The sequence below is a fragment of the Symphodus melops genome (assembly GCF_947650265.1).
Source record: "Symphodus melops genome assembly, chromosome: 7".
Classification (NCBI taxonomy): Eukaryota; Metazoa; Chordata; class Actinopteri; order Labriformes; family Labridae; genus Symphodus; species Symphodus melops.
The window spans coordinates 14,273,558-14,288,141 of record NC_136697.1 but is presented as its reverse complement, the minus strand read 5'-3'; the positions used below and the strand labels follow the sequence as shown (position 1 = coordinate 14,288,141).

Genomic DNA, 14,584 nt, shown 5'->3' with positions numbered 1-14,584 from the left:
GATCTACCCACATTTCCACTCCTGTCCCAATCGATCGATGCTAATTATCCCCCTGAATGGAGGCCACTGGTAAGGCCATTGACGAAACACGGATGTAGAGAAAGAAAGAAGAAGGAGGGAGATCGAACAAGAGGTCAGGAGGCCAGCTCCCCAGAGGAGAGGAATATGCTGGGCCTACATCTGCTTCCCCCTGCCCTCCCCAACCCCACCCCTCTCCTGAGAGGGTTCAGATGGTCTTTTTATCGGCCTGCTGGCTACCACTACATGGACTCCCTGGCTGTTAATTAGAACACGCCACTGCAGCGGACTGGGGGCTTGTGCAGCAATGTGTGTGTCTGTGGGTGTGTGTGTGTGTGTGTGTGTGTGTGTGTGTGTGTGTGTGTGTGTGTGTGTGTGTGTGTGTGTGTGTGTGTGTGTTCATGTCTGTTGGGGGGTCTGGATCTGTATTCCAGTCAGGTCTTTATCAATGCTGAAAATAAAAGGTGTAGGTGGACCTAAGACTGAATCACTGGAAAGACATGAGAAACAAGGATAGATGGATGGATATATTTTTAGATACTGCTGAATAGGAAAAACATTTGATACAAATATATACTAATACAACAAAATTGCTGTTTTTAAGTTTGCTGTAGCAGCATTAAACAGCCCCTCTTCAGCAGTGTACTATTACGTAAAGATGCAGTGGGCTTTTGTAGGCATTTTTCTAGACTAAAATAGTCTACCATGTGAATAAAAAGCCAGTTTGTTCTCCTTTTAAGTTTCAATTATATAGTGCTGAATAGTCTTTTTTTGTTGTTGTTGCTTTGATCAGAGAAGCTGGGTGATTTTAAGGCATCCCTACATGACCATTTTGGATACCCCTTAGTTTGTCAGGCAAACAGCAAACAGGTGTTGCATAGATGGAAGCGGGAATTAGTTCAGATATAACCTACTCTACCTGAACTAAAAACCCTGAATTGTTCTAATAACTTCCACCACCAAAAAGGTGGTAAAATATGGTAATATTGGAGATGCCTTAGAAAAATGGAGAGAGGTTAGAACACGTAAAGTTTTTAAGACCAATGCACAGCTGGCTAAACACTGAAGCTTCATTGACAGAGCCAGCCAGCAATGTTTTGACTTTGGACTGCAGCACCCATTTTAAGTGCCATACATATCAGAGTTACATATTGCTCCTTTAAAATATGTCAAAGGCAAATAGTTTGATGCTCCTCCAAAATGTATGAAGATTCTCCCTATAGGACAGGAATCAGCACTAAATTAGGCATCTGGACTCCTGCATCAACGCACTATTTGAACTGAAAATTATTTTTATACCACTGACATTTTGAAGACACAAGTGACCTGAGGTACTCTCTACCATTGTGTTAGTTCATATAAATGATCATATCATATAATCATGTGTGCTACCAGAAGATTTATTCCTACAGAAATAACATGATCTTTCTCATGCTTTATTATATTTTGTATCAAAAGGTCAAGTGAGCTTTTCTCAAAGAGACACAGAACAACAAACAGCCACTCACTGAATTCAATACATGTTTACCTTTCACACATTTCTAAAACTTCCCCTTCGCTATTTGAAAATGCTTTGCATTTTCATTCTACATTTCATTTTAATAATTTTATTGAATTTAAATTAGTGGCCCAAGGTGCCACATTTTGGAGCTTTAACATACCTGTATTCATTTTCACCTTTAAATAATCCGGATTTATCTGATAAAACGGCTCTAATTATAATCCGATAAATCCGATAAGTCAGATAAATGTTTTGTTTTTCTTATTATCACTTGTTTTGCCTTTCTGCCTTTTACTGATAGTCAAGCTAAAGAGAAAGAATTGTGGGGAAAGGAGAGTGAGGCAGACAAGCATGAGAGGGCCGAGATCGGGAGTCAAACCTACGGCTGATTCTTCGAGGACTGTACAGACTGCAGACTGCTAACAAGTCCTTATTACCCCCAGACTGTAGGACTGCTCCGTCTACGGGGTGCCAGCTCTACTAACTGAGCAAAACCAGCACCCCTTCAGAGCTTATAAGTAGAGAAGGTAGACTTAGATTTTACCAGTAAGAGTTGTTATAATAGACAAAAAAGTACCAGAAGCACAATACCACACTGCAGCATATATTCTGCAGATAAAGCAGCAGATAGTGGAACTGGACACTGGAGTACAGTTCACTGGAGAGGAGAAAAGGAGCTACAGGTATTCAGCCAGGCTCCTGGATGAGTCAGCCGCTGCTTGAAATAGATTCTGCGGCCATGGCCTTGATCACACTTTTCACCAAATGAATCATTTATCAAACACAAACACTGCCGCCCAAAATACAGCTTATTTTTCATCTCCTGTTTAAATTGATAAGACAGCCTATGGAAAAATGAAGCGTGTGTATATAAACAGTGTGTGTGTCAACACATGGAGGGGGGAACATTGGCAAGGAATGACCAGCACTGTTCCCTGGGGCTTTGTGTTTTTGTGAGTGTGTGTGTGAGTGTGTGCATGAAGAGGGTAAGAGCGTAAATTTGGCCTGGTTATGTTTGCAGAAGGGCAATCAGGCCCTCTGCCCAAAACCAGGCAGTGGAGCCAACCGAATCTGGGCAAATATGCAATTCATGCGTACGTGTGCACACAAACACACACCCACATGGACACAAGGACATACACACAAACACACACACACTCTCAAAGTAAAACATAAAGTGCATTTGATGCAAACAAACAAACATGAATCCAGGTTTTGTCCTTTTCTTGGCTGCCTTTGTATTTCTCTCTCCATCACCCAAACACAGACGCACACACGCCCCAACACAGAAAATTATCATTCGTCCTGGTTAAGAAACAGGTTGTCTATTCATCTTTTAGTTCATTTCAGTGGGGAATGGCCATGTGCATGAAAGAGGCCTGAATAAAAAGCGATCTCAGGGAGCCTGATTCAGGATTAATCTGTCGCTGCTCTTCAGAGGCTGTAATGCTTTGACTCCTATAGACTGCAGGAGGGCTGGAGGGGGAGCACTTTAAATGCTAATGGCCCTTTATGATAATACATCACAATACAATGCACAATACGACTTTGCATTGTAGATCAATCCCGTCAAAATCCCACATGTGTCCCCATCGTCCCGAGCCCCTCTCTGGCTCTTCAGCTGACACAAAAAGCGTCATGATCCTACTCACAAAACTCTATTAAACACAAACACGCGCGAAGAACAGACTGCAGGAAAACAGGAATAAAAGGAAGGAGGGAGTAAAAACAGTGAAGATGAGGAGGTATATGATGAAAGAGCCTGTTCTCCACTCCAGGAGTGTAATCCTCTTGCAGGCTGAGTTGATACTCTCAGTTGTTTCCAGACCGAAACGCTGCTTGAGCCGCCGGCCTGCCAATGCAGCAGACGCCCGGGGGGAATCACTGATCTGACTCTGTTGTTCATTTGAAGGGTGTTTGCCGTGGTGGCAGAACATCTCTCCTCCCCCTCCCCTTCTCTCCCTCTTCCCTCCTCCATCCCTCGTCTCCCTTTTCTCCTAAAATGGGACACTGGGAGGTGGGTATAATCAGGATTACTCTGCATAAACCAGCCGCACAGACATGCACACGCATGCACGTAAACAAAGAAATCTGTGTGCATGCACAACCAGACAAAGATAATCATTAAGGTTGTGCGTGCAACCTCACACACAAGCAAGCACACACACACACACACTCACTCATATAAATACTGTATATCTACAGCTGCAGTGATGAGAATCCCTCACCCACCAGAGGTTTTTAAATGCAGAACTGCAGATATTCACATCTCCTTTAAGCAGAACATGACTGAAGTGTCCATAAAAAGCAGTTTGGGTGCAAAGGGGATGGGGTTGGTTCTAAAAGCGAAAGGGTGAGGAAGAGGAGTTGGAGCAGCGGCAGAGCCAGTAAAAATACAAAAGGATGAGAGAGAGACTGGGGATAGACAGCCAGGGTCAGGCAGAATAGATGGCATAGAAAATGAAAGAATGAATAAAACAAGAGAGGAGAAATTAGAAATGGACATCGCTCTGAGCCAAAGACAGAAAGGGGGGGTGTTTAATGAGATGGAGGAGGGTGATTTCGAAGGCACAAAAAAAATGATCTCCCCGACCATAACCTACCACATCTCCATCCATTAGGCAGCCTACACAAGCAGCAGCCCATTTCCTGTGGCCAGCCACAGGCCCCTTACAGTATACCACACTGTTATTAGTGTCGGTCAGCCATTGCGAAAAACGATGCGATGAAACACTTCACAGGGTTTTTTTGTGTGCCTGTGTGTGTGTGTGTGTGTGTGTGTGTGTGGGGGGGGGGGGGGGGGGGGGGGGGGGGGGGGTCAGTAATGGAAAGCCTCTTTTCTACTTTAGTGCTTGATGGACCTTTCTCCAATGAACCGTGTTTAGAAAAGCGACTGACACCATCACAGACTTTTTTGCACTTAACAGCCTTCCTGGATAACATGCTATCATACAGAATACCACTAAGCTGGGCTGTTTTGGCACAAAAGTCAAACAGTCAGAAGAACTGAGCTGGGTTTTTTTCCAGGTAAAGACTTGTGGAAGATGATGATTGCTTATAAGCATTCAACCGGAAATGCTCGACCGGAAGGCTGGGGGTTTGATCCCCAGCTCCTGCAGTCACATGTCAAAGTATCCTTGGCCAAGACACTAACTCCAAAAAGCTCCTGCTGCTGTGTCAGAAGCACTGATGTCATCTGATGTCATCAGTTATACTGATGGACACTTAACTTAGCAGCCTCTGCAATCAGTGTGTGAATGTTGTGTGAATGGGAAAGTGTGGCCTGCCCTTTGAGCAGTCAGTGCAGGACACAAAAAAAAAATCCATGAATGACATTTGGAACAATTCCAAGTAATGAATGGGCATAAAAATCATCCGCAGAAAAGACTCTCAGCTGCATTGGAAGTTATTTTACTTTGCTGATAAAAAGTCAGGGCCTAGAAATAAGCACAATTAAAGAAGTTAGCAACTGACTCTTGAGCCTCTTGGAAAGAAAGCATATTATCACAGCTCTTCAAGGTTTATGCCACGTTAAAACCAGATTATGTATTTTATTTTGGTATGTTATTTCTGAGAGACTGTTTGGCAATGGTGCATTTTATTCTTCTAGGTTCAATGTTATAAAAATGTTATAGGAACTATATTTGTATTGGATTGTATTTTTAAATCACTCTACTCTTTGATTTATAACGTTTTTTCTGGGCTGTCGACATGGCAGGCTGCTGAGAGACAAGGTTGCCATTTTGATTTAGTTTTGACTAATAAAGAAACAATGCCATAGTATGAAAACTTTGAAAACTTAAAAAAGAAACAATTTTACTAAACATTCGTTCATTTGTTTTTTGATATTTGGGATTTTGAGTCCAACTTCTTACCCCATAGTGAATTGCTTGTGTGAACAGCTACACTTCACAAAGAAAGTTCAGCATCATCAGATTATAACTGTGTAACTTCAACTGAAACGTCAGGACTGTAGCAAATATCACAATACGTATTTAGTACAGTTACACATTTAGCTGTTTGCCCAACCCTTTTTTATTTGTGAAAAAAATAACTGGAGCCACTTGGTTACCAATTTCCTCAAACCATTGATGACGGTAACCAGGCAAATGGTAGATGATTTCTTAGAAACAAAACTGAATAAATTAAGCCATGGCCTCAACATCAAATAATCAAGGGCATTTCATATCCCTGCCTTGTTATAAATTTACATACAGTAATGTTTGGCAAAAACATTTTAGATACTAATAATGTATAAAATGAACAGAACATTAAGAGTTTTTTTAGTCAAAATGTTTGAAGCACATTAAAATGCAAACAAAGGTATAACTAAAATTGATAATATTAAAGTATTTTAAACAGGGTCAAAAATAATCTAATATTGACCCCATGATGATTTTAAACACCTAGAAGTATTAAAGAAACATGATACTGTATGACAAAAAATTATCTGCGGCCCTGTTGTATCATCCTATCAGTTTATATCATATTGACCGGTGTAGGTACCAGGTCGGCTCGGGGTCCTGCTAGTGACGTCACACAAAATAATTTGAGAGTTTATACGTTTTTGGCGTTTTTGTGGGTCTTTGAGCTATACTATACTACAACTATAATAAAATTAATTCGGCACCTAAACAGCATTAAAAAAAATGGAAAAAAGGCAACGGTACAAGACTGTTTTCGTGATTTTCTGAAGTCAAGGAACTCCCCATCCCACAATCCTTTGTGAATTATATTGTTTTTTTTGTTTTTTTTAAAGTGTGTATACTGTTCATGCGAGTGTTGTACTATCTTGAAGTTTGTGTCCTGGAAAATATAAACTATATTTACAGCGGAATGAAAAGTTTATTAGTGCATTTCGTGTTAGCTAACTAACTAGCGAGCCTGCTAACAAGATATATCTGTTCGTGTCAAGGTTTGCAAACATACGACACAGAGGAGCGGGAAATATTACCATGGTAACAGCAAGCTCAACCAATCAGAAACACTCTGTGATCGTGGGTAGAGTAAATTTGTGTGACGTCACTAGCAGGCGCAGGACCCCGAGCCAATCTGGTACCTACACCGGCATAAAATGTATGTCCCTTTTATGTGTTTTTATCCTGTGGATTAGGAAGGATCAGTGACAGCTGACTCTCTTTCCACATAGGGAACAGAAGCATCAAGGAACACAGAACTCAGTAAGAGAAAAGTTTGCACAAACAGGAACAGGCACATAAGGCCACACACACTGTGAGGCTCGCCCTCGAGGTGTGTTTTATGTGGTAATGTGCTTTAGATTGGGGCTGTGTGTGCAGAGATGATGGGCTGGGTAACAGATGGACAGGAGTCTATTCCCTGGGCTACCAGCCTTCTGCTTACCACACAGCCCTGCCAAGTCCGCAATCCTCATCCATCTCCTGATTTCCTTCTCTGCTCCTACAACACCCTATTTCATCTTCATTCTTTCATGCTATCCTGTTGTGTTACTCAACTTGAACCCCACCTACTCAACCTCCTCGATACTCCTTCTCACCTCTCTTTGACCTTGTCCCATCCCCCCCTTCCTTTCTCTTCCTCAATTTCCACGGGCAGAAATGGCTTGTCTGCCAAAAGGAGGCCTAATCCCCTGATTTTTGTTCTTGTAGTAGCATCCCAAGCTGCCATCCCTCTATTTCTCCATCTTTTCCTGCTGTGCTGCTGGGCCGATGGCCAGCGCTCAGCTCCCAGGCTTGCAGCCACATGCTACAACCGTAGTTTGCAGCATGTTGGAGCACTACATTAGACAAGTTTCCTTCTGAGGAGTCAGTGTTCATTAGATTAACACCCTCCCTCGAGCAGGGAAGCGCAGTGATAAGCTAGCTGGAATGCTAAAGTACCCTTTAGCTAAATGCTAGCTGGCTCTCTCTGTGGCCAGATCACGCTTGGTCGCACTCAACCGTGACTATAAAAAGAACAGTCGACTGCAGCCTGCTGTGGAGGCAGGGTGTGGCACGTCTCTATTGTCACATCTACAACTGACAACCCAGGGAAGCAGGGATGACGGTTGATAAGAGGTGTGTGCAGGTGGAAAGAAAGCACTACTCAAGTGGAAAAAAGGATGAAAGCAGTGTGTGAGTTTGTGTTTGGCAGGGGTTTGTGGGTCTCACCTCGGATAATAGCCAGCTTTGCAGTGACGGACACCTCTCCTTCACTGTTGCGTGCCACACACTCGTAGATGTTCTCATCTCGGGGTGCTCTAAGTGGTTGGATCCTCAGTACAGCACCTGCACCATCGTCAAACTCTACCGTCTGGACGGCCACAGAATCACAGAACAAAGAGAGTTAGCCACAGCAGAGGAAACAGATGCTTGATGCTGTTTAACTCCAACCAGTCTTAACATGAAAGTGATCAAACTATACACATTGATTCTTTTTTTTTTCTTACTTGCCCCTTTTCCTTAAGGCTGGCTCAGGTACTGTTCATTGGTCTGAAAGGTTTTCTTGTACAGAGACATTTCAGCAGGGTATATACTTACCAACACGAGGGAATGAATGTTGGTCCTCGGGTTGAAATCTCTAACCATTAGGTCAAATTACTGCATCAATACACAATCAGATCACTAATGTGGTTGAGCAGCAGGAATTGAGAGCTCTGTGGAATAGCTTAGCAGGGGAATAGCCTGCTTAATAGCATTTAGCTTTGGGACAGCAATATGCTCACTTTATATAATAGAAAATGTGATGCAATCTCCCTCATAGTTTTATCTGTAGTTTTGGAGAAAGTCTCTGAAATCCCTGCACAATTACTTTGTAAAAGATGATCATTTTCCAGAAACATGTTTTGATGAAAGTAGCAAGGAATTACACAGAATAATAATAGTTGATATTAAATGAAAAGTCTCATCTCTTGTAGAATCTATAGCAATTAAGCACGTTTTTACATATATAACTGAGACATTGTTTAACAAGGTCTTTTTTATGCCAGTACATAATCATTACTGGATTAAGAGCTTTGCTTTGTTTATTAGGAGTTATCCATTGTGAACTGTGACAACCACCTCGATACGCTGGGAATTGACCTTCTTGCCCTTCTTGTTCCAGTAGACGACAGGCTTGGGATTTCCAGAGGCCTGGCACACAAATGATGCCACACCTCCCGACACTCCGATCTGGTCAGTGGGAATCTTGGTGAACTTTGGGGGTGCTGCAAGAAAGACAGAGGGGGAGGAGGGGGCAAGGAAATAAGATAAGAAGAACAAAAACAAACTTGAAAGCATGAAAATTGATACCCGTGAACCTAGAGGACATCAAACTGACTCCACAACTTGCAACAACAACCCCCCTGCTGACCACGCCCCATTTCACTGTCAGTGACTGGTCAGGCGGACTTGTGCTCTGATGGCTGCGTGTTTGTGCTTACTTCCTGGGTATCATCTAGAGGACACGCTGAAGGACTTCCTGTGGGTCATAAATAAAAGATGGGGTTGGGCTTCAGAGAAACACCTCTCTCCGACTCTCTCTCACACTCGCTCGCTCTCTTTCTCTCTCTCTCTCTCTCTCTCTCTCTCTCTCCTCCAGGGCGGGCTACCCTCATCCAGGCAGCAGCACAGGCTGTCATTGCATATGAGTGTCTCACAGGTAGGAGAAGTGTTGGCTGCAAATTCACAGCATATAATTGGTTTAAATGTATTAATACCGGAGGTGTCATTCTGTTCTCCACACTCTCCCACTATGTGTTCTCCCATTATAGGGAATTTGCACCTACAAATAATGATGATCTTTAGAAAAACAATGAATACATGGACATTACTTGTGTTAATGTCCTGCACTACTTTGGGCAAGACTTTTTGAACAGCATCTGTTTGATTCGAGTTGTGTAAGTGCAGGACTTGCCCTCTGAAAGAAAATAACAATTTCCGAGTCTGATGTTGAGCCAACAGTACTGAACCTGTATTTTTCACAGTGGCTGAGTCAGATCAATCGCACAACTTCATGCACCCACCCCTCGCTATCAGTCTGTGGCCTGTTGCCATGGTGCCCAGCTTAACTCCTCCTCAGCTACAGAATCACTGCTATCCATCAGGGTGAAGTCAAGATGACCCTTACCATGGCAACCTGGATCCCTCCTCCCACTCCCCCTCCCCCCCACCCCCATGTGCCTGGGTGGGTGAGGTCCTGCTGTGTTGATTCACTTTTGCTCTGAAGACGGAACAGGAAAAAATAACTGTCTAGGAGATGAAACACTCGCAAATTCTAAAGCCTGTTTTCACATTTTCCCACCCTTCTCTGGCTAACAGTCACGCAGACTGCTTTCCAGTTTCACTACACCGCCTTGACAGTCTCTGCTATAATGCCGTGTCAAAAGGCTGCTCCTGCGCCCGCTGCACTGTGTTGCAGCTCTAAAAAAAAAAAAAAAAAAAAACACTCTGAATGTCAGATTTAAAGTAGTTTCATTTTATGCTTGCCATAATCCTCAACAGGAAGAAGCAAAAAAGCTGGCTCAGTAAAGTCAATCAGAGCAAATTTATGCCTAAAGTCTTGGGACTCAAGAGCCGGAGCTTTCCAGCCTGTTACACTCTGAGAGAAATGCACACAAAGTGTTGAGCAAATTGCCCGTTTATCATGCCAACAATATGAGAATTTGAACCATCAAAAGAGGCCCAGCAAAAAAATGTCATGGCTGAGAACCATCATCTTCGCTGGCTTTGGGATTATACATGAATTTCATGTGTTTCTCAGAGCTTGTGGCTGGTCTCATGGGTTTCACTGGGTTTATGTTGAGTCCAAGCTGTGTTCTCTTAAATGCGCTTCAACATCCATCCCCGATTCCCCGTACAAAAACTGACCCTGCTGGTGATGTTACAATTCAAGCCTCTTCTGAGAACCAGGGAAAAGTCGGATTGCTTCTTATGAACGGACTGTTCTAGCTACCTGTCTGAAAAACAACTAACTAATGAGCTGTTCTGTCTCTTGAAAAGATGGCTTTACTCACTGTTTCAGGCAGGTTTAACACTGATATTCTGCTGGCTCGTTTATAATGAAACACCTCTGTTACCGGTCATCATCTAACTGAGTACTGCTGTGCTCAGGTATGAATGAGCCAACAGGTACAGAATAAAAGTACTAGTATCGAAACTGAAGTGTTTGAACTCTTTCTTCAGGCCATTTTTCAGGAAATGAGTCAAATAAAAATAAAAATAAGAAGTCAATGTTTCTTCAATTCTTTTGGTTTACTTAATGTAACTGCTGCTAATATGTAGCTTCACCTTGCTTCTTAAAGAAACATGACTTATGGCCACGGCATCAAGTTCTACCAGCTGTGGTCTGAGAAGCCTGTAAGCCACATTTACTGATGCATCCATTCCTGTTTGCATGTCTTTGCTGTCAAATCTGTTTGCATCTCGCAGCCAAATGTTGTGTAACAAAAATAGTTCTGTGAAACAAAGATAATGAGGCCCCGGGTTTTAAGACTGTGTAGCTACACGGAGGCAGAACGGTATTTTGAAGAATATTTGTTGGGCTTTCTTAAACATGACTGTGAAGGTCTGACAAGTAAACTACAAAATACTGACTTCATTTGCATTTTTTTTTAATTGTTTGTGCTTAAAAGTTAAGTAGAGGGAAATATGATATCTTTGAGGGAAACATTAAACATGTCTTTCAGAAAATTCTGAAATCTAATGAAAAACATTTAAGCAGAGCCAGGGAAATAAAAAGACAGGGTGCGAAAAAATCCTTGTACATAAAGCTTTTTAAAAATAAAAATCTTAACTTTTATCTCAATTCAATTGTATTGAAAATAACATTTGTACAAAGGACAAAAACTAAGAATTATTTTCAACATGTAAATTATGTATGGTTCGTTAAGAATAACAATTTTCTTTTTGTTTGCAGGCCCTTCTGTGGGAAAACTGACTCAAAAGCGATGTTGCAATACCTCTGGGTAATGAGGAATTCTCGTCTGTGTGACTTTGCAGTCAACTTTATTTCTATTCAACAGCCAAAAAGTGTTGGCTGAAAGAAAGCGAGGATACATTCATTCAGTGTATGCAGAAATCATGAATATTGGATCAGCTTTGCAGGAGAAACATTGCGGAATTCGGTGAATGTTTCCAAAAAAAGACAAAAGAGGCACTTCTACTGAAAGGCAAGCAAGGTCACTTATACATAAGATTACCTCATTTTAAGGAGCATTTGTATATATAATAATGTGTTTTTAAACAAAGCATACATTTGTCAATATGTTTGATTGGTGGATTTAAAAGAACACTAAAAAAAATCACTCTAATGTTCAAGTTCTCAATATGTGTAGTTATGGAAGACAAATTAAATCTCAGTTTTCCATAGTGCTATTTATTCTTTTATAGTCTTTTTCTTTCCAGGGAGAAGAGAGAGGTGATGGAGCTTTTAAGAAAACACCTTCAGTTCTGCAGAGTTAAACTGTAGGTGGTCCAAAGGCAGCATTCTACAGTCACACAACACGTCCACTGAAAGCAGGCTGTTGTGTAATTCAGCCTCTTCACCTAATACAGAAATATTTTTGAAATGACGCAAGTCATCCAGAGGGCTCATTGTCTTGAATTGATTACACAAATAAAGAAAGGAAATAACTTCAGACAATTCATTTTGATCATTTTAAAGTGCTAGCTCCATCTTTAGCTTGAATCAGCGTCACAAAAAATCAATTTGGTTATAATAGCAGTGACAGCTGAGTGTGTGCGAGCTCGTGTGTGCGTGGGTGGTTGTGTGCTTGTGTGTCTATGTGTGTGAACCACTGAGGCAGGAAATCTGTGGAAATGTTGTAATCAAGGAGAAGATGAGAAACATGCTGATGGGACCTCCTGGCCTATCAACACACATTAACAACGCCACAGTCCAGAGCTGATGAACTGACACACACTAAGGATGTAAGAACACATACAGTAATTTAGCTATACTCACACCTTTAAACAAGGCAATTACTGCTGCTTATTGAGCAGGTGTTATTTACACGAGAAAGAAGCAAAGAAATTAAAAGAACAACAAAGCTACAAAGTTATAGCTGGATAATGTTAGACAAAAAAAAGAGACATAAACCCTATGCAGGCTGCTTTTTTCAATAAAAGTCCCGTTACTAAACTAAGCCGTCATCACGTCTTTGTACATAGCCTACTTGATTCCTGCAACGGCTTAACTCACATTGAACTCACATTGCGTTTCTGCGTTGCGGACACACGTTACAGTGGGAGCTCCACATAAACACGCCATCAGACATGCACACACACCCAGGCTGCCCTCCCCCGCTGGTTCAGCTGATACCGTCTCTCCTCTTTAACTCCTCTGTTACCACCACCAAAGACGGTACAGAGGGGGATCACTTCTTCCCCAGATTACAACTTCAGATTAAAGGCGAGACATTGCGGGGGCGTAAATAACACGGCGAGAAACAGCCGTCTGAATAGGGTCTATAGAGAGATATATTCAGTGATATGTGGTATGAATCTATTATTTAATATGCTATCTAATATTGAAGCGCATTTGCAGGTAGCTAGAAGACTAGCTTTCTAGGTAGATACTGATACTAAGGTTAATAGCTTTATATACACAAGCTTTATGTACATTATTTGTTAGTACACAGGCTATATGCTTCTGAAACTTAGAAGGTAAATGTAGGCTATAGCTAAGAGCTAGCTTAATAGCTAGATTACTTGGCTGAAAGCAAGGTGGACAGTAGCTTAAACAAATAAGATAGATAGATAGATAGATAGATAGATAGATAGATAGATAGATAGATAGATAGATAGATAGATAGATAGATAGATAGATAGATAGATAGATAGATAGATAGATAGATAGATAGATAGATAGATAGATAGATAGATAGATAGATAGATAGATAGATAGATAGATAGATAGATAGATAGATAGATAGATAGATAGATAGATAGATAGATAGATAGATAGATCATACCTAGTCCTCCATGCACACTGATCAGTGGGTTGGTCAGTAGGATGATGAAAGACAGCAGCAGACACAGGGGAGAGGGGTTGAAGCAGAGTCCCAGGAAAGGCCTCCCGGACAGAACCCCACCTGTCCTAGGCAGAGGCATGATGGCACCACCGTGGGTTGATTGAAGATGACAGATATTCGGGTAGGACGTCACTCAACAGGGGTAGGCACTCTGCAGACACAAATAAAAACCCCATAAAGGTCAGCTGAGATAAATTAATGGCATATTCCCTTCACCTCTGATTCATCGTTCTGCTTTTAGAAGGAAAGTTGAAATGTCAGTGCGCCATCAGGAGAGAGGAAAAACATACAATAATTCATACAGATGCAGAGAGAACATCCTCATGAAGAAAATTAAAGACAAATTCATGCTAATGCAGGATTAGGCCTTTTGATTCAGCCAGAGCACTTCTGACTTGGGATTAACAGCTCAAGCAGGCCAGCTCTGACTGAACTAATACCAGAACAATGGGGCCTTTGCGACACAACACAAGACAAGAAAAAGACAGAAATAGTTTTGGGCATACTGCTTCTGTGTTAATAAGACTTCTTTTCTAGTGAGCCGTGAAATGAGCTTCAATGATACATTTTAAAGGATGCCTCTTTTTTTCTTTAGACGTCCCCATAATTTCATTTCACTTTAGCTGTGGCCTAATTCCTTCTTAGCGTTCAGTATTTTACTGTTCTGGTGGCACATAAAAGTGTTAATGCAATAATACAGCCAGAGTGTGCCACGGTAATGGAAAACACTTAAACAAAGAGGATTGAGGGGTCAGTAGGAATGCAACAAAATTCAATAACAGCGAATGTAAAGCAGAAACCGCTGCTTTAATAGATGTCCCCCTTCTTGTTAATCCCCAGCCCTGGGGGGGTTCTCTCTGCATTTTGCTCTTTTTTTCCTTGCACAAACACAGTCAGTGGCACACATCTGGAAGTCGGGACATAATTCAGCTCTGTCTGCTTACAGAGATTTAGACAAGCTGTGCTGAAGCTCCCGGCCTGGGAGTCAATAACTCCACAGTCCTATCAAGCTCTCCCGACCCCCACCCCTCCGCTGATGTGTCAGAACGCAGGTGGGGAGGCCAAATGAGAAAGGAGCCTTTGTCAACCTGTCA

The 14,584-nt window shown here is 41.8% G+C and overlaps 1 protein-coding gene across 11 annotated transcripts in view; it reads right to left on the bottom strand.

Moving 5' to 3' along the window:
* ptprsb (protein tyrosine phosphatase receptor type Sb) overlaps positions 1-14,584 on the bottom strand; it is a 71,762-nt gene that overhangs the window by 43,243 nt on the left and 13,935 nt on the right. For 7 of the 11 annotated variants that reach the window (XM_079348030.1, XM_079348029.1, XM_079348033.1 and 4 more), the window contains exons 2-4: positions 13,431-13,641; positions 8,536-8,684; positions 7,648-7,789 (exon numbers count right to left, since the gene is read on the bottom strand). In XM_079348030.1, coding sequence (XP_079204156.1) covers positions 7,648-7,789; positions 8,536-8,684; positions 13,431-13,569 — 430 coding nt within the window. In that variant the 5' untranslated portion in view covers positions 13,570-13,641. The remainder of the gene's footprint in view (positions 1-7,647; positions 7,790-8,535; positions 8,685-13,430; positions 13,642-14,584) is intronic. The other 4 variants (XM_079348032.1, XM_079348037.1, XM_079348031.1 and 1 more) reach the window with 1 other exon arrangement.